Source organism: Alligator mississippiensis, chromosome 3, assembly GCF_030867095.1.
Source record: "Alligator mississippiensis isolate rAllMis1 chromosome 3, rAllMis1, whole genome shotgun sequence".
In the NCBI taxonomy this organism is placed as follows: Eukaryota; Metazoa; Chordata; order Crocodylia; family Alligatoridae; genus Alligator; species Alligator mississippiensis.
In genome coordinates this window covers 63044242-63070349 of record NC_081826.1, presented here as the reverse complement: position 1 = coordinate 63070349, position 26108 = coordinate 63044242, and the positions used below count along the sequence as shown (strand labels likewise).

The 26108-nt window shown below is 42.0% G+C and overlaps 1 protein-coding gene across 3 annotated transcripts in view; it reads left to right on the top strand.

The window, feature by feature from the left end:
* The window catches only part of PREX2 (phosphatidylinositol-3,4,5-trisphosphate dependent Rac exchange factor 2), a 326102-nt gene that overhangs the window by 76324 nt on the left and 223670 nt on the right, over positions 1 to 26108 (top strand). For all 3 annotated transcript variants that reach the window (XM_019498648.2, XM_006260933.4, XM_059724003.1), the window contains exons 2-4: positions 19800 to 19871; positions 19947 to 20069; positions 21205 to 21309. In XM_019498648.2, coding sequence (XP_019354193.2) covers positions 19800 to 19871; positions 19947 to 20069; positions 21205 to 21309 — 300 coding nt within the window. The remainder of the gene's footprint in view (positions 1 to 19799; positions 19872 to 19946; positions 20070 to 21204; positions 21310 to 26108) is intronic.

Genomic DNA, 26108 nt, shown 5'->3' with positions numbered 1-26108 from the left:
ATGGAAGTTGTTATTTTGGGGAGGCTTGAATGCTTAAATTATGCCTAAAGCCTCCTTTTGTGTAGTTGAAGGCCAATCAATAGCACTGTAAGAAGGTGATAGGTTTTGTGATTGGAGGAGAGTTGGGATTTTGACATTGTTTCCCATAGCACTCTCATTAACAAACTAAGAAAATAGAGACTACTGTAAGGTGGATACATAACAGGTTGGATCACCATGTTCAACAAGTAGTCATGAATGGTTCAATATGTAGGTGGGAAGAGGTCACAAGTGGGGTTCCCCAGGAGTCTGGCCTAGGTCCAGTACTGTTTAATATCTTCATTAATTAATTGGATGACAGGATGTCAGAACATTTGGATGTGCATCATCCAAATTTGTGGATGATACCATGTTTGATAGAGTTACAGTCACTCCAGAGGGTAGGGCTAGGATCCAGAATAAATAGACTGGAGAAATGGTCTGCAGTCAATCAGATGAAATTCAGCGAGGGCAAGTGCAAGGTCCTGCAGTTGAGATAGAATAATTGCATGTGCAAATACAGACTGAGGATTGACTGGCTAGGCTGTAGTATGGCAGAGAAGGATCTGGGGATTACAGTGGACTGTAAAATGAATATAAGCCAAAAGTGTACTTTTGTTGGGAAAAAGGCTACAGTATACTGGAAGGCTATTAAAGGAGTGTAATTTACAAATCAAGGGAAGTGATGCTTTCACTCTGTTCAGCAGTGGTGAAGCCTTAACTTGGAGTACTATGTTCATATTTGGGCCCCACACTTCAAGAAAGATGGAGACGGGTTGGGGAGAGTCCAGCGGGGAGCAACAAAAATGACTAGAGGCCTGGGAAGCATGACTTAGGAGGAAAGGCTAAAATACCTATGGATGGGTATTTAACTGGTCAAATAAAATTTGGTCAATTGGCTGGTCAAATATCAGTCAAAAATTATAAAAAATTGCCCCAAATTCCAAATTATACACAGAAAAAGCACATTTTTCCCACTAAGAAATGTGTTAAAAAGCAATAAAAAGAAATCATATTTCTGTCAAGAAAACTACAAATATATATACATATTGTAAAATTGATGTAATCTGACTAGCCAAAAATATGGAAACAATTGACGAGTCAATTTGGCTGGTCAATTGAATGGTTACCAACCTTAAAAATAATTAGGGTTATTTAATCTGGAGAAAACTGAGGAGTCTTTGACAAAAGTCTTCAAATACCTAAGAGTGATTATAGAATGGATAAAGATGGGCTTTTGTGTGTGTCCATGGGGAATAGGACTAGGAGCAATGGCCTCAAAAATGCAGTAGAAGAAATTTAGTGTGGCGATTAGGAAGAACTTTCTGACTATGTGAGTGCCCCAGCTTTGAAACAGGTTATCTAGAAATTTTCAGGAGACAGATACTTGGCTGGGATTGTTTAGTCAGGGATTATCCTTCCCTAAACAGTGGGCTGGACTAGATTACCTCATGAGGTCTCTTCAAGTCCTACTTTCCTATGATCATATATAAAATTGTTTTTTTTTTAGAAAAAGTGAATGAACAAGTTCTATATAATTACAGTATTCCAGCATTCAAATAAAAAGTTTCAACAGGAACTAAATTAGAATTCATAGTTTCATAGTTTCATAGTTGGTAGGGTTGGAAGGGACCTGAGCAGATCATCAAGTCCAACCCCCTGCCATGGGCAGGAAAGGATGCTGGGGTCAAACGACCCCGGCAAAGTGTCTATCTAGCCTCCTTTTGAAGACCCCCAGGGTAGGAGCGAGCACCACTTTCCTTGGAAGCTGGTTCCAGATCCTAGCCGCCCTGACTGTGAAGTAGTGCCTCCTGATATCTAGCCTGAATCTACTCTCAGTCAATTTATGGCCATTATTCCTTGTTACTCCCAGTAGTGCTTGGAGGAACAGGGACTCTCCCATTGCCTGCTGGTCTCCCTTGGCCAGTTTATAGACGGCCACCAGATCCCCTCTCAGCCTTCTCTTGTGGAGGCTGAACAGGTTCAGGTCTCATAGCCTCTCCTCGTAGGGCCTGCCCTGCTGCCCCCGATCATGCTAGTGGCTCTCCTCTGGACCCTCTTGATGCTGTCCACATCCCTCCTGAAGTGCGGCGCCCAGAACTGGATGCAGTGCTCCAACTACGGCCTGACCAGTGTCACATAGAGGGGGAGGATCGCCTCCTTGGACCTGCTTGTGATGCATCTGTGCATTCATGACAAGGTGCAATTGGCCTTCCTGACTGCATCCCTACCTTGGCGGCCCATGTTCATCTTGGAGTCTATAATGACTCCAAGATCCTTTTCTGCCTCTGTGCTGACGAGAGGGGAGTTCCCCAGCCTGTAGGTATGCTGCTGGTTCTTTCTCCCTAGGTGCAGTACCCTGCACTTGTCAGTATTGAATCCCATCTTATTCTCCTCCACCCACCCCTGTAACCTGTTCAGATCCAATTGCAGCCTGTCCCTCCTTTCTAGCTTGCCCACTTCTCCCCACATCTTAGTGTCATCTGTGAATTTGAACAAGTTGCTTTTCACCCCCTTGTCCAAGTCGCTGATGAAGATGTTGAACAGTGTGGCCCTGAGGACCGAGCCCTGGGGGACCCCACTGCCCACGTCCTTCCAGGTCAAAAATGACCCGTCCACCACCACTCCCTGGGTGCGGCCCTCCAGCCAGTTAGTGACCCATCTGACTGTGTAGGCATCAACGGCACAGTTGCCTAATTTCTTAATGAGAACGGGGGTGAGAGACAGTGTTGAAGTCCTTCCTAAAGTCCAGAAAGACTATGTCCACTGCGACACCTGCGTCCAAGGATTTTGTGACCTGGTCATAGAAGGCCACCAGGTTGGTCTGACAGGACCTGCCTCTAATGAACCCATGTTGGTTGCCCCTAAGCATACACTCCCCTTCTTGCCCCTTCCAGATGTGCACCTGGATAATTTTCTCAAAAAGCTTCCCCAGGACCAAGGTAAGAATACAGGCCTAAAATTTCCTGGGTCCTCCTTCCTCCTTTTTTTGAAAATGGGGACCACATTGGCCCTTATCCAGTCCTCTGGCACCTTGCCAGAGCACCACGAGTGCTCGTAAAGCTGTGCCAGGGGTCCCACAATGACCTCTGCTAATTCCCTCAGCACGTTGGGGTGGAGATCGTCAGGATCTGCTGATTTGAACACGTTCAGTCCCACCAGAAGCTCCCTGACTAGGTCCTCACTGACCCTGGGCTTGGCTGTGCCTCCCCTGGGACCATCAGGGCTTCTGGTGGGGGGATGACCTGGTCCCTGCTCAGAAAAATGGAGGCAAAGAAATTGTTGAATAGGTTACCTTTGTCATCTGGTGAGACCACCAGATTTCCAAGTGTGTCTTGCAGAGGCCCCACATTACCTGGAACCTTCTTTTTACCCACTATGTATTTAAAAAAGGATTTCTTGTTATCCTTAATCTGGGTTGCTAGTCCCAGTTCCATCTCCACCTTGGCCTTCTTAACTGTCCCCCTACAATATTCATATCATTCACAGGTTCTCCAGAGTTGTATAAATGTTCTCCAGAAGAATGGTACAAATGTGTAAATGTGTTGTTGTACAAATTAACAAGTCATCACAGCTGTAAATTTGGACAAAACTACATAGAAGTAATATGTCAGAGTAGGGTAATAGTAGAAGAGGCACATAAATAAGGAGAGGAAGGAAAGGGGGAACATGGGAGACAAAAAGGACAATAAAATGGATTGGAATAGAGGTATGGCATTCATTGTTCTGGCTAAATTCTTTTATTCATATATACCCTGAAACTGGCCAAATGTCATCAAATTCCAATAGTTGGTCTCTTTAGTGGTAAGCTAAAGTTTTCATAGTGACTCATAAAGATAGATCCAGATGCCTACTCTCTTAGCTTTGTAAACTCATGCTATTGGCTATAACTTTAGAGCTCAAGAACCAGTCTTTTCAGTGGTATTAAATCAGTTTAGCAGGTGAGTATTCTGGGAAGTAATTATCAGCACTGGTTTGGTTGCTGAAGGGGAAAAATGGTATGAAGCTGAAAAAATGTTGTTAGCTACACTTCCTGATAATGACAAAGTTAATTAAAAAAGAAGAAAAAAAGATGTGGAATATTCTCTATTTCCACAATGGAAAGTACCTCACAAATCTAATATAAAGCCAGGAAAAATATTAATGACCTCATTTCCATGGATATTGGCTCATGACCATAGTGGCAGCTGAAAATTCATAAGGCCAATTTCATGACAGGCAGAAGGGTCCTGCAGTGTCTTTTTATGCTTGCACAAAACTATTTTATAAAAATAATTGAAACTTGGTTACTGTTGAATATGTTGTTGGACTGGGGTGAAGACAACTATCATTGGCATTTAAACTTCAGAAACCAGTAATTATTATATTCTTTCCTTACTGTTTTTCCCTTCATACTTTATTTTTCCTTATTGTTTCTTTCCTCTACTCTTCAGTGCTGGTATAAATATCTAAATTATGTTCTTAAGGACAATTTATGCTAATTTTATTGCTCTAGTTAATCATGGCATGTCATTTGGAAGTGAAAAACTAAAGTGTAAAAAAAAATAAGAAAAGGTCTGAAATTTCAGAGGTGTTAAAAGTAAAAACTTAAAAAAGATAAACAGGCAAAACATGAAAACAACACCCCAATCTGATTTTCTTTAATGGGGGAATCAAAAAAATTAAACGCATTATTTTCTTTTAAAGTTAAAATTAAGGGGAAAATGTTTTAGGCAAGTTTAAGTCCAGTTCTTTGGTGTTTTTGACTGTGGAACTCCTCTTCACATCAATGAAAATTTCTTACATAAACAACCTTGAGCCACAGTTCCTTTAATTCCTCAGTCTACATTCAGATCTGCATGAGAAGACTCTTGTACCTACTTAAACCTAAGTAATTTATTTGTGCTTATGAATCTGCCCATATGCATCTGAGAGCCATTTAGGGCTTTTGTACATGCAACACAATTGGCCTTTGAAGTGGCTTAATTGTCCTTTTGCACTGCTTTAATGGCATTGCTAATTACATGCTAGGCAGCGTATTCCACTTTAATGGAATTGCTATTTACATACTTGGTGGCATATTCTGCTTTAAATGATTTTGTTATGTAGCAAGGGAAAACCCATCTGAGGTGTTTTAGTAACAAAGTGCAATGGTGCACGGGGCACTGGAAACCGATGTGCTCAGGAAGTCTTGGGCTTGGCAGGCTTCCAGCATACTGTGCGCTGTCTCTGCCACCTCCTCTCACTGTTGGCACATCCAGCTGCCCTCCTTCTATCTGGCTGCTTTGCCCAGGGACAAGCCAACTGTTCCTGGGCGGTCCTAGGTGGCGGGAAGGTGGCAGGGACAGTGCATGGCGTGCTGGGGCTTACCTGCTTCTCCTGCAGTGTGTGCACATGATGGGGGGTTTAGTTTGGTTTAGTTCTCCCTAAATTGAAACGGTCGGTTTTTAAAAACCCACTATTTCCACCATTTCAATTTAGGGAGAATTAAACCAAACTAAACCCCTGTTGTGTGTACAAGCACCCATATTTACCTCAAAGAGCAATCTAAAGACCAGTTGATTGTTCAGGCTGTTTATATTTTTGAACTTGCTTCAGCAATTTAATTTTGAATTGGTCTGTCTAATCTTGATCATTTCATCATTTTAAAAAGACAGTATTGGGGTGAAATAATCCAAGACAGGCCAAGGGAATCATTTGCTTTTATTCAAAATAGGAAAGGTTCAGATTTGGTATCTCTCTTATCCAAGCCACCAGAATTAATAAGAATTACCATAAAGAGCATCAGATTTTGGCTTATGTCTGATTTCAAGATATATATAGATACAACTGGGAATCAATGACAGTACAGGGAAGAACTGATCTGCCACCTGATAAAAGATGTCAATAATTTTATTGAAAAAGTAGCCAATTGCCCTTCAGGAATGACTGGGGGCAGGGAGCGGGGAAGGAGTGCTGCCACCGACTATCTCATTCTGCCTCCTCCTAGGAGTGTGAGGTGGGGGAAGCCCCGGCCTCGGCCAGCATGCCATGCTGCTGCCATCTCCAGGGAGTAGGGCTGGGGTGGGGAAAGGGAAAGCCAGCAGCGCCAGCCTCGCCCCCGCCTCCACCCCCCATCCCCACTATCCCCCCCGTCATGGGAGTACTCTGCCACACTGTTACCACCACCTCCTGTCTGGAATGCTCTTGGAGCACTCTGATTGGTTGCTTCAGTCAGCATTGTGATTGGCTGCTGAGACAATCAATCAGAGTGCGAATAAAGCATTATGGACAGACAGACTGGCTAAGGCTTTTATTATATTAGAATCCCCTCATTTAGTTTCATTTTTTCCATCTGACACAAATGATACAAAGTGTAAGTACTGTATGAACTTCTTCTGCGGACAGTTAATGCAGCTTTGGTTTTGAGAAGAACTACAATTTGTACCCTACAGATAAGGAAAAACTGCTTTCATATTTCCCAATTGCATAGGACCTACAGACCTGTGGCTTGAACTTAGATCACCAGATAAGAATCTACTTAACACTTCCCAGAGGCTGCAAACATGTTATCTTTGTTCCTCTACCAACATTTTCATGGTGATACAACACAAAAACAAACACACATCCATGTCCTTTGTTGTGCTACCAAATGCCCCAGATTGTGGCCATAAAATTGTGCTGCCATTTTGTGGTGGACATGTTTGTTTTTAGCTGGGAGAGTGCAGGCAGCCCAGAGCTGCCCATGCTTTCTAGATTCCCTGGCAGGTGCTCCTGGGTCTTCAGGGGCCTGATCCTATGCACCCCAGGAATTCTGCTGTAGGGAATTTGTGTAGGATAGGGTCCCTGAACCTTTATGAGCATCTGCTCAGATTTCTCTGATTGTAGAGGTGCGGCATTGACGGAATAACCTAGGTGTGCCTCTGCAGGAAGGAGAACTCTGGGTTTCCCTTATCGCAGAGGCGAGTCTGACTTGGGGGTATGCCTTCGCAAATAGGGAAACCCTGAGTTTCTTTGCTTGCAGAGGTACATGCAGTTGTTATGACTCAGGGTGCATCTGTGTAAACAGGGGAACTATAAGGTTTCCTTTTTTGCAGAGGCATACCCAAAGTGTTGTCCTCCAGGGTGGGGCCCCTGAAGCCCCCAAAATGGCTGGGGCATAACCCTCTGGTGCAACAGGAAACATCTGTTTCACTCAATGAAGGGAATAGCTGTGCTGAGACACTTTATTTGGCAACATCTGTTTATAGGCAGCATTACAACTAAAGACATTCTTAAGGAATTTTATGAGGCAGATGAATGGACTATTAACTAATTTTACTTTTTTATTTTACTTGATTTTCATATATTTATTTGTAGGTCTGCAGTATTAGTACTGAATTCATCTGCCTCATATGAGATTCTTTTTGATTCCGCAAATGGTTGCTTTGTATAGAAGTATGAATCTCTCTTTCCATGGGCAGATGCATGATTTTGGAAAGGGCAGCGCGGGAGCAGTGACCTAAAGTGCAGGAATGGTTGCACTCCAGCTCCAAACCTGCCTGTTGCAACCCATCTGTTGCTGCCCCCTGTCACAGGTTGAGCCCAGCTCTGTGCAGAGCATGACTGGAGCTGGCAAGAGTGGCTCTGGAGCTCTCCCTGCAACTGCCTCTGCCATGGGGCAGCTGGAGACAGAGGCAGCAGTGTGGGGGCAGGGACTAGGGGAGGGGTATAGTTTGGGTATGAAGAGGTATAGTTTGGGGATGAAGGAGGTCATGATAGCAGTTTCCAAATATTTGAAAGGCTCCCATAAAGAAATAGGAGAAGCATTATTTTCTCTTGTCACATAGGGCAGGACCTGTGACAGTGGGCTTCAAGTGCAGTAAGTCTCAGGGGATGTAAGAGCAGTAGGAGAAGGGAACAAGCTACTGAGGGAACATGTAGAACCTTCTTTGTTGGAGGCTTTTAAGAAGTGTCTGGTCAGGTATCTGCCTGAGATGGTTTAGGAATAATGTATCTGTAACCTATGCAGAGAGTTAGACTGGATGATCCTTGAGGTGTGTTATGACTCTTTCATTCTCTGTTAGGCTGGTAGTGTCACTCTAACTCAGTTATACTCCTTCCAGTATGTGAACTATCTTGTATATGTATAACTGCATGGTGATACATTTTGTTTTGTAGACCAACTTGAGGGATTCGGAGAGACTCCTTGAAGACTTGCACGGAATTCTAGAGCTGGACTCTACCCATCTGCTTTCACATAATACATCTCTTGCAAGGGAGCACAGGATCTATACATTCACTTTGTCGTAATACTCTGCAGATGAGTCCATTTCACCCATCAAAACTGCATGTGAGCTAATTTGACATCCAGCCCCTGATTTACTTGAGCATGTATTTAAATTTAAGCAAGCACATACATTTATTTGTGTTCAGCAGTGTAGGTTGTAGTTGTGTTGGTCTAAGGCTTTGGCAGACAAGGTTCTTTGGGTAAATCTGATATCTTTTATTAGACCAACGCAAATAGCTGAAAAATTCTTCTTTACAAGCTTTTGGGTACAGATACCCTTCATCAGGCAGAGGAAACTTCTGCAGATGGTCTGTGCCATTCCTGGATGGAGTAGTAAAGCAGCCAGAGGGCAGTACATATGCAAAAAAGCCAGACAGTTTAAATGTAAATTGAGGTGGTCAATAGGTGAGAGACAGGTGGGGGAGGGGTGGGAAGGGGCATGAATGTAGCTGTAGTCAATGGATGAGAGTTGGGGAGGGAGAGGTGAGGGAAGGGAATGAATATAGCTGGTAAAAAGTGGAGGGTTTACCTGGGGAATCAGATGTTAGGCAGGTTATAATGTGTCATAAATCCAACGTCTATAGTCCATGACTTTTTGTATCTAGTAGACTGATAAAGTGAAATTCATAAGCTTATATGTGAAAGCTGTTTTGTAAATTCCCTTTGAGAATTAGAACTGAGGGATTGGAGAGCGAGTGGTTTTCTTATGAGAAACGTGCCCCAACAGGTAATTGGTTCTTCTTGTCTTTGATAGATTTCCGGTGTGTGTTTATTTTGGTACGCAGTTGTTTTTGGTTTCTCCTATATATTTTTCATCAGGGTGTTTGGTGCACTGGATGAGACGTATTATATTTCTGGAGGTGTATTTAGGTCTTAAAGGAAAGTGCAAGGGATTGCGGCAGGTATATGAGGGAATTAAATGAAGTGTTCAGGTGGAGGGATTGGAAGCTGAAGGCAGGTAAGAAATCTCATTGTCTGACAATGAGAAGGCGAACTGTTGGAGGAGAGAAAGGGAAATAAAACAGTTTACCACAGATCCTGCTGATCTCTGAAAAGATCATAAACTGCTGTGCAGAGAAAAAAGGATGGGGAGAATTTTAGGAGAATGTTGCAGGTTACAAATAAATAATGGTCATGATATTTTTGACAAGGAATATGGCAGTGCTTAAGGAGGATTGATTGGTATTAAGGATTTAGGGAAGGAGGAGCCAATTGGAAGACAGAAGAAATGGAGAAGGGTGGAGCTTTGCTTATTTTGTATGTGAAAAAAACTAGTTCTGGAGTAAAAAGTATCATGGAGTGCTAAGGTTTAGCTGTTACTTTCGCTTAGTAGCCTGCTGGGTTTCAGTCCAACCTCAAATATTTGAAAATGGCCCTAGGTACTCTAGGTAGAAACTAATGATATCCCTGACCCTGACTGATGATCTAAGTGCTGCTTACAGTTCTTTCAGTCCTGCAGATGACTTTGGAGAAACAGGTGGTGCCTCAGCTGGTGAGTTACTGGAAGAAGAAGAAGGGTCCTTTTGTTCAGTATCAGAAGCCAGCATGATTAGCTGCTGCCCATGCTGCTGGCACAAGTTAATGGGAGGAGGAAGGGAAATGCAAGCCATGCTTAACACAGCTGCTGTTGCTGCGTGAACCCTTTACATCAAAATTTGGGTACTTTGTGGCAAATTCAAGGGGAAATATGACTCCACATAACACCACATATAGCTCCCACATAAATTGTATGGTATAGTGTGGGGCTTAGAATCTGGCATATACTAATTAAAATTCAAGTTAATGGTGCATGTATTACTTCAGTATTCGCGAGCTAAATTAGCTATGGCAACTGGAATCCAAAGTTTTAAGGGATAACCTCTGGACCTTTCAGCATGAAATAATCTAGAACAGCTTTTTCCCCATGTGTGATTCTCCATGTTCTCTTTAAAATCATTCTGAATGTTGTGGAAATAGGGAAATGTTCTGTACTAGTCAGCAATTCTACACACCTATTGGGAATGTAAAAAGAGTGCAAAATAAATAGTTCTTTGTTTTTCTGCACTCAAGATGAACAATATAATAAGAAACATGGTATATAATAACCTACAATATACACTCCCCCCCATAAACTCCCCAGTTTATCATTGCATTTTTGAGTACTCTGTGTTTGACCAATAATGCAGAAAATATGATTTGGTTTAACTCAAAGGACACCTTTCCAGGCTTATTTAACAAGTTGTTATGCTGTAGAATTAGGATATCAGCTGAACTCGAGCTGCAACGTAATACATCTTGTATGTAGTATATTACTCTATCAGAAAATATATTTGTCTTGTAGTTTTGGATCTTATGACATTGTGAATGTTAGAGTTGCAACAATGTTTTGGAGTGCAAAGAAGAATTATAATGATTTTTGGTCACTTTTTCCTGTTTCTGAATATTAAGATTTGCATCCAGGTTCATAGAAGAAATAAGATTATTTTTTCTTTAATAATTTTTTATGTGTTTTATTGGTATTCCAGTATAATCTCTGGGTTTAATTATCATCTGAAGCAAGAAGATGTGAACCTTTCATGCCTTTGGAATCCTCTGCAGGAATTACTTTATTTCCAAATTTATTTGCATCGTTCATAATAATAATCTATTGTGTTGTTTGTAGGTAATTATAAAAAGCCTTTGGAATTACTTATATTATTTGTACAACCCTTTTTTTACATATGCACAGAGAAACCACAAAAAACAATGAACATCCTTTAATTTTTGATGTGTCAAAAATGAGGTCTTCATGAGAATTCCTAGAGTGCATCTTTTGTGCAATAAGTTACATCAGCTTTTTCTCACAAAATGGCAGCTGACCCACAGGCACCTTTGAAATGTCAAAGTGTAGAAAACTGTCACTAAAACAGTAGTGCCACCTCATGCAATAAAAATTATGAATTAAATACTTCACCCTTTCCTTCTCTTTCAAAAGGAAAAAAAAGATGCTCTAAAACTCATGAAATGTATTCTGTTCCTTTAATTTGCATTATGGGTTTTCAGCCATAAGAGGGCTTGCAACTTATGATATTGACTTGCATACTTCATGTCTTTTCCCCCCAGAAAATAGCCTTCCAAAATTGAGGTGGGTGTCTGAGGCAGGGAAGGTGACTAGAAGCCTAGGGATTCTGTAAGATGGGTGCTTTTTTTATATTTCTCTTCACACCGGCAATTGTATAGAGGGAGGGGTAGAGTCCCACATGGGCAGATCTCTGGAGCGGGGTGCAGTCATATGCCCCATTTGATTCCTTGTCCACCTAAAGTTTTAAACCAGTTGCCAGGCAGAAGCAATGGCATTTCTATTCAGGCAGCTCTAAGGGACCCAGCTGACTTCATGGCTCATTATAATCTACTTGTTTCCTGCTAAATTCTTTTCACTACACTGTTGTTAATGACCCTCTGGGGTTTTTAATGGTCTTGGTATTCCACTAATCAAGCTATCCTTTCTTCAGGAATTTTGCTGTCAGTTAGCTATTCTTGGTCTCTCTTCTCCTACTTCATAGCCCTGTAGTTGTTTAGCTCTTTTCAACATCCTAAATCTGCTCTTGGAGTCCAATCTTCAGCTACAGCTTCAGTTTTTGGCTGAGTAGCCAAGAGCTGATGACAGTTCATCTATGAAAGGGTTAAAACTGTAGCTTTTGCCTGAGGAGGGAGAGGGTGAGTGAGCTGCAGATGAAGCTCTGTTTCTGCTCTATGTGGTCATAACTCTGGAAGAATATTTTTTTTCTTTCATTTTGTCTTCTTAAAAATGAGGTGCATGTGCTCTTTGGGAACATGTGGTATGTGATAACATCCAGTATTCTTACAGCTGAGAGTCTCCTAAAGCCTATCTGGGTAATTGGTCCATTACCTCTGGCTTTAAGTAGATCATCAAATACTTCAAGACTTTTATAATTAAATTGTAGCAACTGGCAACACTGTTACAGTAGCCCAGTAATTGTCTCTTCCAGAGCTCAGCATCTAGGTCGGGTGTGAGCAGTTATTTGGGCTGGAAGGCCACTTAATGAGTTTTGGTGAGCTGTTGTGGGTCACATGCATGCACACGTGAACACATGTGCATGCATATGGTATGCACATGCTTGTTTACATGCACGCACACATGCGCTCCTGGCTCTAGCCCTGTCCCTGGTTCACCCTGTCCAGAGCCCAGAGCTGTGCACCCCCCACAGCTCCCAGCACCCTGTGGTGGGGCAGGATGGGACAGTGTGGAGGCTTGCAGCCAGGCTCCATCCCTTATGTGCAGGGCCAGGATGAGCTGTGTTTGGGCCCTGGGAGCTTCTGGGAAGCAGCAGCCCCTCCTGCCTCCCTGGCACCATGCAATAAACCAGAGCTGGAGCTGTTGCCTGTGCTGGCCACTAGCAGTGGCAGAGGCCCAAGTGTGGCTTGTCCAGGGCCTGCTGTGTAATGCTGCTGCTTGTGTTGCCTGCCTGTGGGCCAGATACAGCTCATGGACTGTATTTTGTCCACACCAGTTCTAGATCCTGATGATGTTCCAGAACTGTTTTATATTCTGAAGATCCTGGTTTGATCCTTTATAACCCAGCTTAGGGCTGTGATTGCTTAGCAGGCAAACGCAGTCGTGTATACACTACCTAGGACCTCCTACAATTTACAGCAGTTGAACATTTTCCTTTGAGATTTAATGGAAACTGTCCACTGTATCTTTTACTTGTCTGTTGAGGGGCTGGCATCTTCCTGTAAGTGACTGGAACTACACTTATAACAATACTGTATCTGTTTTGAAATCTGTTCATACTTTCCCAAGGAGATTGTTGAAGACTGTGGTTGGGTTGTTCTTTTTAGCAGTTGCCCATGGCTGTTGTGTGTGGGATCTCAATATCTATTGGGACTTCTTTAAAGACTGCTGCTGTCATGTGGTTATGCTGGCAGATCGCTGCATAATGTACGCCCTTTTTCTTTTTTTTTTTTTGTCTTTAAAGTCATTTCATGCATTTAGCATCCATTGCTGGGTGATGACGTGGTTAGTTACACTATGGACATTCTTTTATGTTTTACTCCATGTAGCATAGATTTCCCTGGATTTATTTGTGCTTTTACTTATCTGAGGAAGCGTTGTGTTTGGGCACACTGTGGAATTTCCCTTTCATGTCTATGGATTCTATGGGGGGTTCCTCCTCAAAGTTATTGCTGTGTTACCAACCACTCTGTGCGGAGCTGTCATTCCTAAACCAGGCCAAGAGTCTAACAATTGTTCTAACTATAGATCACTTTAATTAATGTAGACACTAAAATCTTAGCTGAAACTTTATCACACAGATGGGAAAAGATCCTCTCTAAGTTAATTCACAAAAAAGCATGGTCAGTTAATTTATATAAGGTCATTGAAACAGTAGGAGCAGTACAAAATTCCAAAGTCCCTGTGGCTTTTTTAGTATATTTGTTGAAATGAAGGCCTTTGATTGTGTTTCATGGAAGCACCTTTTTGTGTATAACCAAAGATGGGATTTGGTAAAGATTTATAAGGTAGATACAGTTGTTATATACAAATCCCAGTTCAAGGGTTGTGACAGTAATATGTTATCTGATCCATTCCCCTTGCAGAAGGGGACTTGACAGTGTTACCCATTATGCCCCCTTCTATTTGATTTAGCAGAAATCATTGGCTACAACTATTAGGACTTAGGGTGATATAACAGGACGCTTGTACACATGATGAAATTGTCCTTTAAAGCATCCTAATTGCTCTTTTGCACCTCTTTAATGGCATCACTGTTTATACCTGCAGTGGCATATTGCATTTTAATTTTGTCACACATGCGTATTTCTCTTTGGGGAAGCTTGGGCTTGGCACCATCCCTGCCACCTTCTTCAGCTGCCAGCATACCCAGCCACTCTCCTGCCACTTCCCTCCAGTGCCCTAGAGGCAAGCCAGACTAGTCCCATGCAGTAGGAAGGCGGCAGGGACGGTGCATTGGGTGCTGGAAGCCCACCAAGTTCGAGCTTCCCTGAGCGTGCCCAGACTTCCAGCACCCCATGCACCATTGGGTCAGGCTGGGTGCTGCCTGTGGCCTGGGGCAGCACCTACTTGCTAGAACCTCAACTGGGCAGCCCTGGGGGCCACCACCATCACAGAGGGAAGCACTGGGCCCCTCCATTGCTCAGGGGTTGCACAACCTGAAAAAAAAAATTTAATAATTATGTATTACCTCACCTAAGTTATCTATTATGTAACGTACCCATTGTAATCTTGCAATCTTATTTTGTTAAAGTCTGTGGCAAAGTAGGTGTCCCTGGCTAGCCACAGAACTAGTTTCCCACTTGCCTCTGGGCACGCCGCCCACCACACCTTGTTGTTAATTAATTAAGGTTGTCAGTTAAGGTGGGAGGCTGCGTATTTTACACCCCAATATTGGGGGTCTATCCGCAGCTCCTTTGCACCCCTACACCATGGCCCAAGCCTTGCAGATGGCATCACAGGCAGTTGGCTCAACTGTCCCCTTCACCCATTACCTGTGGCCCCCAATCACGGGGACCTTTGGCTTCCATAAGCCCTGGCCAGTTGGGACCCCAAGCTTCTTTGCTTATCATGGGCGTCCATTGTGGTGGGCCCCTGGCCCTTTTGACCTTTCCGGTCCTGGCCTCAGTATTGACCAGTTGAGTGCCTCAGGGTGGGTTTTCGTCTCCTGCCTGCACTTAGGGATCGGGGTCCCCCATTCCTGGCTCAGGTGCTCCTGGAAATGTGCCTGGCCCTGCGGGGTCACACCCCCAGCAGGCTCAGGTGCCTCCAGAAGCTTACCTAGCCTACCCTGCTCTGATGGTAAATGACCCACCTGAAGGTGAGGGCTGGGGTTAAGGCGCCCCTGCCTGCCTTTTACCAGGGTGATAACTGGCCTGGCATTTCCTGGGGGCCCCCACACGACTGAGAGCCCCACCAGGCCACCCACTCCCGGCAGGGTGCAGTATTAGGTCATGCCCAGGACCAGGAGCTTCCAAACATCCCCTACAGCTCCTGCCCTTACCTCCAGAATGTTACAAGCAGCCAGGCAGTGTTACTACCTGCCTGCCAGTAGCAAACTGCCCTGTTTATATAGGCAGCCATGGATCTAAAATGCAATTAAGCACCTGCTGGCTGCTTGGCTCGGCCCTTAAAGTGGCAGGCACCAACAGTGCCCTGCCACAAAGTCAACCAAATGTTCACCAGGTTTCTGTGGGAAGAGGATAAAAGGGATCAGTGTTCATCAAAAAATATGCACTATCAATTGAAATGGTAACTTTAATTTTCCAAATTTTCAACAACATCACTATACCTTCTCAGTTACTCTCAGGCTGTGTACTGGATGACCTATATAACTGATCACTCTATTTTATGGGTGGAAATTGAACAGGCATTAATATTTCCCCTTCCATTATTGACCATCATAAGCTCTACTTATCAGTCTTTGAATCCCTACCATTTTTGCAGCTCAAGAAGTTTGGAAAAAATTGGCAAACATGCTAAACTTTCATCCTGTGTTATTTTTTATGGTCTCTATATCGAGAATTTTTTTTTTTTTTTTGGAGTATGGGTACCGCAAACTCATGTGGAGAAAGTAGGTGGACAAAGAGTATTGTGCAGTTCTAACAGTTCTAGTAGGAAGTCATATTAAGTCCTTTTCTGAGTTATGTGAATTTGACCTTCCAGAAAAAGTTGAGTGGCAACATATGTGGTTGCGTGGACTATTAGAACGTTAGTTTGGACCTTAGGCTTTAGATACAGGAAATTCTCCACATCTATCTATCTATCTATCTATCTATCTATCTATCTATCTATCTATCTATCTATCTAGATAGATAGATAGATAGATAGATAGATAGATAGATTTATCTATATCCATCTCTCTCTCTTTATATAGATGTGTATATATAAATATATATGTATAATTTGCCCTTTTTGCTTTTCCCCATCCTGTGCAACCACTCTGTAAATATATAATGCCACATAACAGACCTTATACAAACTATTTAAGACTGTAATGGAACGGAGACTTGCGTATCCAAATGACAGAATGCCAGTGGAAATCAGTAGTTCATAATATTCAAACATCAACAATTGATCTTAGACTTCATCTTGTACAACAACAGATTTATTCTTCTGCAGTGGGCTGAACATTAAATATGCTTCCAATAGATACATGTTGGAGGTTCATTACAAGCAACGCTTAGTCACATGCTTTGGTGATGCCCTATTATCAATTATTTTTTAAAAGAAATTTTAACTGGAGTTAATGTGGTTTGAACACAGCACTAATACCTTTGGAAAATATATCTGTTCTTGGGTATATCCCCAAGGAATTCAAACTGAATCCTTCCCAAATGGCACTTTTACAGCAGGCCTTTTTAGTAACATGCATGTTTATTTGCTGCATTGGAAAAATAGGTTATCTCCAAAGTTTGCAATCTGGTACAATGAAATGGCACAGGTAGCACGTATGAAGAGTCATGTTTAGCAGGTTTACCAGCTTTGAAAAGTTTGGTGAAATTTGGAAGGAATACTTCAAATATTTTGGTAGCTAGATTGTTGTTAATTGTACATTTCTCTTTTGTTCTGTCCCTCTCTCTTCCATCCTCTTATTTTTTTTAATTGCTTACTGCCAGTGACATAATTTGGTTTTATATCTAAAGTTGATGTATACGTTTTTCTGATTTTTGTATTTAAAAATATCTATAATTTTTTTAAAAAGGTGTTTCTGTGTAGTCTGTTGCTTCTGTATGTACTGATTTTAGAGAACTGTGTTCTTGGCTGCCTCTGATGTAAGATTTACAATATTTTGAAGTCTTTGTTATAGGTGGCTGTCTCTCAGCCCTAAAACAAGACCATCTCTGACATGTTCTTCACTCTTTTCCCCTCAGGCCCTATAAGGCTGCTTGAAAACATTCACTGACTTTACCCTTTTATGCGTGTAAGTGAATTCATGCCTGTTAAAAAACTGCACAATAGCATGACGTGAAATATGTACCCAGTATTACTTTAACTGTATTGAACTGTTTCATATAAGTGGTGTTAAAGCCTTCTGAAAAGAATAATATCATCTGCAGTAGTTACCATTATACAGAGCAGAAGATCAACTTGTTTCATGTTTTGTTGCTACTCTTAACCAAAAACCTGACAAAACTTCTGGAGTCTGCTTACCCAGAATGACCATCCTGCACAGTGCTGGAAATCAAGTTCTGATTGGGGATGGTATTTGGAAAAGAGGTGGGTCTGATGCAGCCATCTCTGCTGCTTTACCATTCTGTGTACTTACCCTTCCCCCTGCTTTGCTTTGCTTTTTTTTCCCTAACACTTGGAAACTTTCTTTTTTTCCCTTTGTTACATTTGTGTGGAGTACAGTGGTGGGGCCCTGTTAGGAAGCAAATTTGTATTGCTCTGCATCTGGCAGTGTTTCTCACTTTCCCATCCTCACTTCCTATTGCAGTCACAACATACAAATTCTCTCAAGGTTCTCTTATGGTTTTTTTTTAGACATCCTATCTACCTGTTGGGTTTATTGCTCATTGCAACCTTGAGGTTATTATGGTTTGGTTAGAGGACTTGTATGTCTATTCTTCCTTTTTCCCATTTCCCTTTCCTCTTCTTGCGTGGAGTAGTCTGTTGGGCTGCCTTGCAGTCCAGTTTATGACACCAATATAGGGATTATGGAGAACAAGACAATGCTGCTGTGGTGAGAGTAAGTCTCTATTTCCTATGTACATAGATTCTTGCCTTCTCTTTCTATGCTCCCTAGTGCAAACTCTGAATTAAAGATCTAAATTATTATAATTAAAACTTGGATTTGCAAATCATCTTGGTTTTGCAGTCAGCACACAGTGGGATTCACCTTTCCTCAGGGTTGCAGAAAATAACAATTTCTTGGGAAAACATAATTGGCTAAAAACAGTAAAAACTCCCTGTTTTGTCTATAGGAAAAATGGTGAGCAGAGAAGTTTCACATAGTTGGGGATAGTGGCAAATAGTGCTCCTTAGCTGAAAAAATATTATGGTTTATTATACACATTTTAATGGTGGTTCTCCCATTACTGACTTTATTATCTCATAGTGCTAGATTCCTAAAGCATATTTAATTCTATTTTAGAAGTTTTGGGAAAATCCAATTTGGCAAGAAGGAATTAATGAGCACATAGCAGAAGTTAGGCACAATTTTGTTTGCATGTTGGAATGCTGGTGCACTGGATGGTTGATTCACAAAGTAAGGGTGGCATGTTAGTCCCCGATGTATTATAATAAGGAAGAATTTAAAATAAATACACTGAATTCTAGTTATGCTTTTACAAATTGAATTGGTAGAGTTAAAATCAGTAAACAGGGAAAAAGAAATCACAGATCAGCAGGGCAGGAACTTTTCTTTAATATGAACACAAAAACTGTTGTTAAACATTTAAACAAATAGTCAATATCAATCTTCAGTTCTGTATGTATCTTGGAAACCTACATTTGCTTTTTTCTTCATCTAATAATAAAAATGTCTCTAGTAACAAATTATTCTTAGTGGAAAGAGAGGAAATCCTCTTAAGAATTAAAATGTGTAAGGCACAATGGAAAAAAAGGAATCCTGTGAATGCTATCCTTCTCTTAACGGGGGTTATTTATGGCCTCTTTTATGGAATTTGTACTGCACTAGAATTTAGATGAGTTCATATACAGTATACAATGCACAGTGACTTGAAGCTAAGTGGACATGAAAAACATGACATTTGTGCAGTGGTTGTGCCAATTTTAATGACTAAAAGTTATGTCAATGTGAACAACTGGTGCTGTAAACCTTTCATCTTTCAGTTTGTTAAAAAATTCAGAATTTACTTTACTCTTGATAAAGGAATGAATTTGTAGAAATTTAATGATAAACATGTTACTTTAAATGTAATTTATTGAGTTTGAAGTAAATCTCATTGCAAGCTTTTTATTTCCCCCAATGTTTTTCCAGACCAAATATAAGTAGTGATGCTACAAATTTGGTTTTCATGTAAACTCCAGGGACTAGGTATTGTTTTGGAAAGGATGAAGAGATAGCTATGAAAATTTGTACCAGGCTAATATATAGCAAACTTAAACATCTTGTTCAGCTAATTTTTCTTTCTAGTTGATTCTGCTCTTCTACATCAGTGATTTGTTCATGATTTAGTGGCCCCTCTCAGTGAATTTTATGTTTTTTTTAGCTGCACTGGGGTCTGTGGAGCTTGTTGTTGGCAGTGGGTGTATGTGCACCTTTGGGTGGATGGATCCAGGATGTACAGTCATGAAGAGGATCGGGCCCCTCACAGCTCCCCCGCCATCTACCTCTGGCATGCCAACATTGTCAACAAGGTTGTGGGTGTTTTTTGGCACTGCATCCAAAAACATTGCCGACCCCTGCCTTAGATATGACCATTAAAAGTAGTGTTTGGTTCAGTTCTGAATAATGCTCTTATAAGTTATTATTTCTGTATTTAAAACATCAGAAAACTAATTAAAACGGTAAAATGTATTTGCTTAAAGTTGCACTGTTATCCCTGAGTAAACCTACATTAAATCAGTATACTATTTTCTCATTTTGTGTAGGCATTCCTTCACCGAATGATCCAATGTGCTGCATCCAAAGTTGATAAAAATGTCACAGAGGAGACAGTTAAGGTTAGTTTTTAATTGTGCACATTTTTCATTTCTATATTTTATGATTTTACTTATTTATGTCTTATTTTCTTGCAGATGTTGTTTTCAAATATTGAAGATATTCTTGCAGTTCACAAGGATTTCCTGTCTCTGGTGGAAGACTGTTTGCAGCCTGAACCTACTGCGCATCATGAAGTGGGAACCTGCTTTCTTTATTATGTATGCTATCCTTTATGCCTACTTTACAATTAAGATTTTCTCTCTTCTGACTGTCTTCATTAATTACTGCCATAGTGGTGTGCATGCAGATAGTCAGGAGGACAAAATCTGACTGGATTGCATAACTTAGGGTACTTTAAGGTCACTTGAAGTTTATTCTCTTTGCCAATAAAAGAAGAAAAAGAAATACAGTGAGAAAGCCTCAGCATGTAAAATGGATTTTTTTTTTGTTTTTAGCAAATTGGCCTTCAGCCTCTGATATTGGTTTGAACTGTGATGCATATTCACACACTACTTGTTCGGAAATGATTTTGTTTAATTTAAACACAGAGAATGTTTTTGTTTGAATAGTAAAATTGCGAATTCTGTTTCATATGTTGTCATAAGGACATGAAAAAGGAAAGGACCTTCTGTGAAATAGAAAATGTAGAAATTTTAGCAAATGTTACATAGTAAGGCTTTGGTAAATACCTCTGTGTCCTCTGCTTTTAAATTTTTTATAACTTGTCACAAAGGCAACATGCCTCGGTATATTAGAACATATATTTCTGGACTTTGAACACCAACTGTACAATTCAAGCATTGTGTTTCCTGTTGGAGTGCACACCATCATTGTTCAAAGCTCTGCAATTTCAGGACCAATTCCAAATTCTTTACACATAGTTACAGATATAAAAAAAAAATCACTTCTCTCTCTTCTGGTTATAATTTAATTATAGTTTTTGTTTGCATATTGTGGGGGGAAAATATTAAAAGGTAATACTCTGTACAGATGTGGATTGCATTTGCAAACAAATGCTTGCACATGCCAGACGAATAACGCTGTCTGAAAATAGACAGCTGTTTGTGCAATCTCCTACCCTGTTTTATTTGTAGTAATCTGGTCTCTGAAGTATATTAGCAAACTCTCGTCATGTTGTCATATAAATTATTTTTACAATTCTAATTAAGAGCAGAATTAAAGATTACTTCAAGTATGGGTTTTCATACAATAATTGCATGTAAAGAGAGGAATGAAATTGTTGATCTTCCAAAATGCAGATTCTATTATTTTTCTTCCCTCCCAAAGTGTATAATCAGCACCTTTTTTTGAAGACAACTAATGTAAGAATGATGTATTTCTTTGTCTTTACAGAAAGACAGGTTTCGTATCTATGATGAATACTGTAGTAACCATGAGAAGGCACAAAAACTTCTTCTTGAACTTAACAAAATAAGAACAGTGAGGACTTTTCTTTTGGTAAATAAACCTTGCATTCCTTATCTAGTTCAATATCTTAATATCTAATAACTAATCAGTTGAGAGCAATGGTGTGTCAGAACTGTTTGTTTACATCCTGTACATGCCACTCTGTGTGGATATAGCTCAGATGCACTTTATGGGTAATATTTGCAGAGGAAGGGACTGTCAGTGCCATCTTTTGACCAATTTACAGAACAGCACTGGATGATATACCTTATATTCCCCTGGTTTGGAAGTAAAGCATAATGAGGCCAGCCATGTATGGCTACAGAACAGGAAAGAATGGGATGTATGGTGTGAAGTGGGAAAGGGAAGGAAATCAGAAGAATGACATGGAAGGAAATCAGAGGAGTGACATGGAGGCAATTTAGAGGGCTGACCTATGGTTAAGGCCAAATTTGGCAGAGGAGCTAGATCAGAGGAAGTGTTCCTGGCCTTCCAGTGCCAAGGTTCCTTATCCAAGACCTGTGTCCACTGCCAGGATCTTTATCTACTGATCAGTCCTGGCTAGCTTATTCTTTGGCGGTTGTGCCTAGTGGCCCTTGAGGCCCTTCTGACCCTATGATTACGTGGTTCCATATCCTATTGTTGGTGTTTCAGTGCCAGAAGGAAACCTTGTTGTAGGTTATATATTAGCAAGAAACTGATTTGGGGCATTTACGTATGCTAAGTAGGTACAAAGAAGGCAGGGCCAGGTGGCACCCTAGAGACTAACTCATTAATTTCTGACCAGGTTAGTTATATCAGTGTCACCCACCTCTACCTTGTGCCTTGCTTTCAGACTAACACACGTAACTATCTCTCTAAGTACAAAGGACTGCTACACAATAGAAGTCTTTCATTTTACAGGACAGTTAAGCAGATGTTTCAAAATGTTAAGTATAAGAGCCCTCATGAGAGTCCTTTGCCATAACAGGACCAGTTGCCTTGGCAACATTGAGTTTCTTAATAGTTGACATGATAAGTTAAAAAGGGAATTTAATATGAACTGTTTCCTGTATTTCCCCTACTGGCATTATATGAGATCCTAACTAAGTAATATTTGGATGTACATCATGCTGTATTAGACATTTAAATTCCTAGCAAATTGTTAGATATGGGAACTATGACTAAAACATTTAGGAGCCAAAAATAGTTTATGTTAAGGAGGCTAGTAAACAGAGCAATAGAATGGTGATAAAACAGATGTTTAACAAATGTGTATGAATTTTATTTTTTTAGCATGATGTAGGTTTTCATTGCTGCTACCTATGGGCTACCTTATCACGTATAACTATTAATCGTTTCTGTTATAGCAGTTTGCTATATATTTCCAGTGCTGCAGAGAGCAGGATGCATGCAAAAGGCTTGAATGTGAATCAAAATAGATTTAGATTTGACATCAGGAAAATCTTTATAACTGTTAGAACAGCAAGAGTGGAATAGACTACCTAGGGAAGTTGTGGAATCTCCATCACTGGAGGTTTCAAAGGAGAGGTTGGATAAAAATTGGCCAGGGATAATCTAGGAATAGCTATGTCTGGTAAGAGCAACAGCTGGAAGCCCAGGAGCCTCCCCACATATGGACTGCTGGGAGATAATGCGAAGAGCTCTGTGGTCTAGAGCAGGTGGATATTGGATAGGGCCGTGCTCAGCAAGCGGAGAATGAACAGAATTCCACAATCAGCCTAGTTGTGAAAGAAGGTTTAAAGCAACTGGAATAGGTTTGTCAAGGGGATGCAGAAAGGAGAGTTCTGGCTGTCTGGATACAGCAAGGGTGGGCAATTATTTGGGCCTGTGGACCATGTAGGGAATTTTAATGAGCTGTTGTGGGCTGGGTCAGCACCCTCCCCACCTCCTCCCCTTCCCTCTCCCCTCTCTCCCCAGCAACAACTGACCAAAACTCCCTATGTGGGATGGAGCTGTGGTTGAGCGGGGAGCAGTGTTCAGGAGTGGGTGGGTGAGGCCAGGATCACAGGGTGGGGTTGTGGGATGGTGACAGCACAGGGCTGGGGCCTGGGCCCAGGGCAAAGCCATGATCTGCTACCTGTATGCTCCTGTGATGGGCATGAGTACCATGGGTAGGGGTGTGCAGGGAGTAGATTGTGGCTCTGCCCCAGGCCCCAGCCCCAGCCTTGGCCCCAGCCATGGACACAACACTCTGTCTGCCTGCCTACACGGCTCCTGGCTGGACTCCATGGAGACCCCAGGATTGTGGGGCAGGGATAGCACAGGGCAGGGACAGAGACATTCAGGGCCAGGGCCTGGGGCAGAGCTGCAATCTGCTCCCTGCATGCCCCTGCCCTATGGAAGGAGTGTGGGGTATGTATGTACGGGTGGGGGCTTCCTGGGTGCTAGGTCTTGGGTGCTGCCTGGGGGTGAGGGGAGGAGGAGGGTGATGTTCAGCAGAGCTCACCCGAGTGGTGCGGTCTGCAGCTGCCCCCATGGCACTCAGCATGGGGCCAAGCCCACCTGCTCACACTTGGCCACCTGGAATAGCCTGTGCTGCACTCTTGCCTGTGCCTTCTGGGCTGGCCCCAGTCAGCATGCACAGCTTACCAGTGGGACTACTCCCAGTGCAGCTGTAGGTGCCCAGGTGCTGCCCAGCTCCTCTGGCCTCCAGCAGTTTCTCCTCCTCCTGCTCCTGCCCTTGCTGTACTGCTCTGGGTAGGGAGGAAGCTTTAGCCAGGTGGCTCCTGACCCAGCGTATGGGGCTCCAGCTCCTGGCTGCCTTCCATCCACTCAGCTACCCACAAGGTGCTGCTCCTTATGCTGGGTGGGCTGAGTGTGTTGGAAGGCAGCTGGGAGCTGGAGCTGGAGCTGCAGCCCTGCACACTGGGACAGGAGCTGCCTGGATGCAGCTTCCTCCCCTTCCAGAGTGGTGCAACAGGAGCAAGAAGAGGAGTCACTGCTGGAGGTGAAGGGAGCTGAGCACCCCCACAGGCAGCTGCATCTGTACTGGGAGCAGTCCCGCCAGAAGGTGTGTACGCTGACCAAGGCTGTGGCTGGCAGGAGTGGGCAAGAGCACAGCACTGGCTGCTATGGGTGGGGCTTGGCCCCATGCAGAGCACTGTGGAAGCAGCCATGGGCCAGTTACCATCAATTGACAGGCATCCCCTGTGGGCCAGATGCAATCAGTTGGAGAGGTGGATCCAGCCAATGGGCTACAGTTTGGGCTAAAATGATGAATGGAGTTATGTTGCTGTCCTCTGTTTGCAGAGCAAAACAGAGGGTGTTTGTTTTTTTCCCATGCTTATGGGCTTTGCTGGTTGCCACATGGAGACAGGAAAGGATTTTTGTCCCCTCCTGTTATTACAGGTGTCATAGTTTTTTCTTTTCACCTTCCTCAGAAACAGTGGGTGATGGCTGCAGTCGAGCCTGGGGATTTTGACTAGGATGTGTCAGTACTTCTGCAGAGGGCAGGGCACCTGTCAACAGGTGAGGCTACCCTTGTGGCCCTCGACTGTGCACCAAAACTCATTAAGTGGCCCTCCAGCTAAAATAATTGTCCGCCCCTACCCTAAGCTGTATCTTGGCTTGGACCCAAGTGCAACTGTTCCATTAATTAAATGAATCCAATTTAAGTTCCTGAACATATTGAAATCTTAGACTATTTCAGAACTTTTTAGGGAATATAACCCAAATTGTCAATTCTTAGTGGTCAAAGGACACGCTTCTCTCAGTATAAATTGGAACTTCCCTAGCATTTGCCCAGAAGAGATGGACTCTACAGTATGGCCTAAATGCCTCCTAACTTGCATATGGTAGGCTAGCAGTGAGGAAATAAGTTAAAAAATCCTGGATACCTCCTAAAGAACACCTTGCTATCTGTTTATAAATTAAGAAAGCTTCATCTTGCTACCTTGTAACTTAGTGCCCATAATTGGAAGATATTCCAGCTTCCAGGAATTCCTGGAGGGTACAGATACATTGTCATACAAGGGGAAAGGCAGTCTTCAGGGAGTCATGTCATAAGACAATTACAATTTTGTAGGACAAAACCAATATTTTGAGTGCTGTCTGGAAACCAGTAGATAGGCAGGGTAGATCTGAGTGCTTTAAAAGTAAAATATATTTGTAGTGAGATACTACACCTAGCAAATGGGTTGTTACATTCTGAACTTGATGCAGCTTCCAAATGGATTTATGATGTATTTCTATGTTCATTGCATCAGTCCAGGCCAACTGTAATAAACATCATGGTAGTAGGATGACATTCAAAAGCCTTCTGGCTAGGTGGAGAACAATCCTGGTGATTGCTATTGCTTGATCATCTTTAAGTAACTGAGAGTCTACCCAGTCTCTTTACCTGCCTTCTCCTCCACACCACAGAATACTTGATTGGATTCACAGTTTTTTGTTTCAGTAACCTAGTCTAATCATATAGGCTGCACTGTTTTTATTGTCTAGCATACTTCTGGAATGTGGAGAGATCCTTTTGTGTTTGAGAGGTCAAAAGAGACCCCACCAATTTGCTTTTGTAAGTGTAGGCACTAGTAAAAATATTACATTAGCATACTTCTGATTGTACTAGTCTGATGTGCTTAGTTTCTACAGCTTGAATTCATACTAGTATGTTCTCTATTTTCCATATTCCTACTTCTGTCTTTATAGGTAATTTCTGTTATTAGTTTGCTTAATTTCATATGTGTTTATGCCATTAATTTCAAAGTTTGCCTTAATGCCATGTGAATGTTTTAGTACTCTAGGTATTTGTACCTCTCTCCAGATTGTTGTTTTTACATATGCTTTCACCAGGCATTCCATATTGTTCTCTGTTTCTGTAGGTATACTTGGCTTAACTCACTTATTCTATA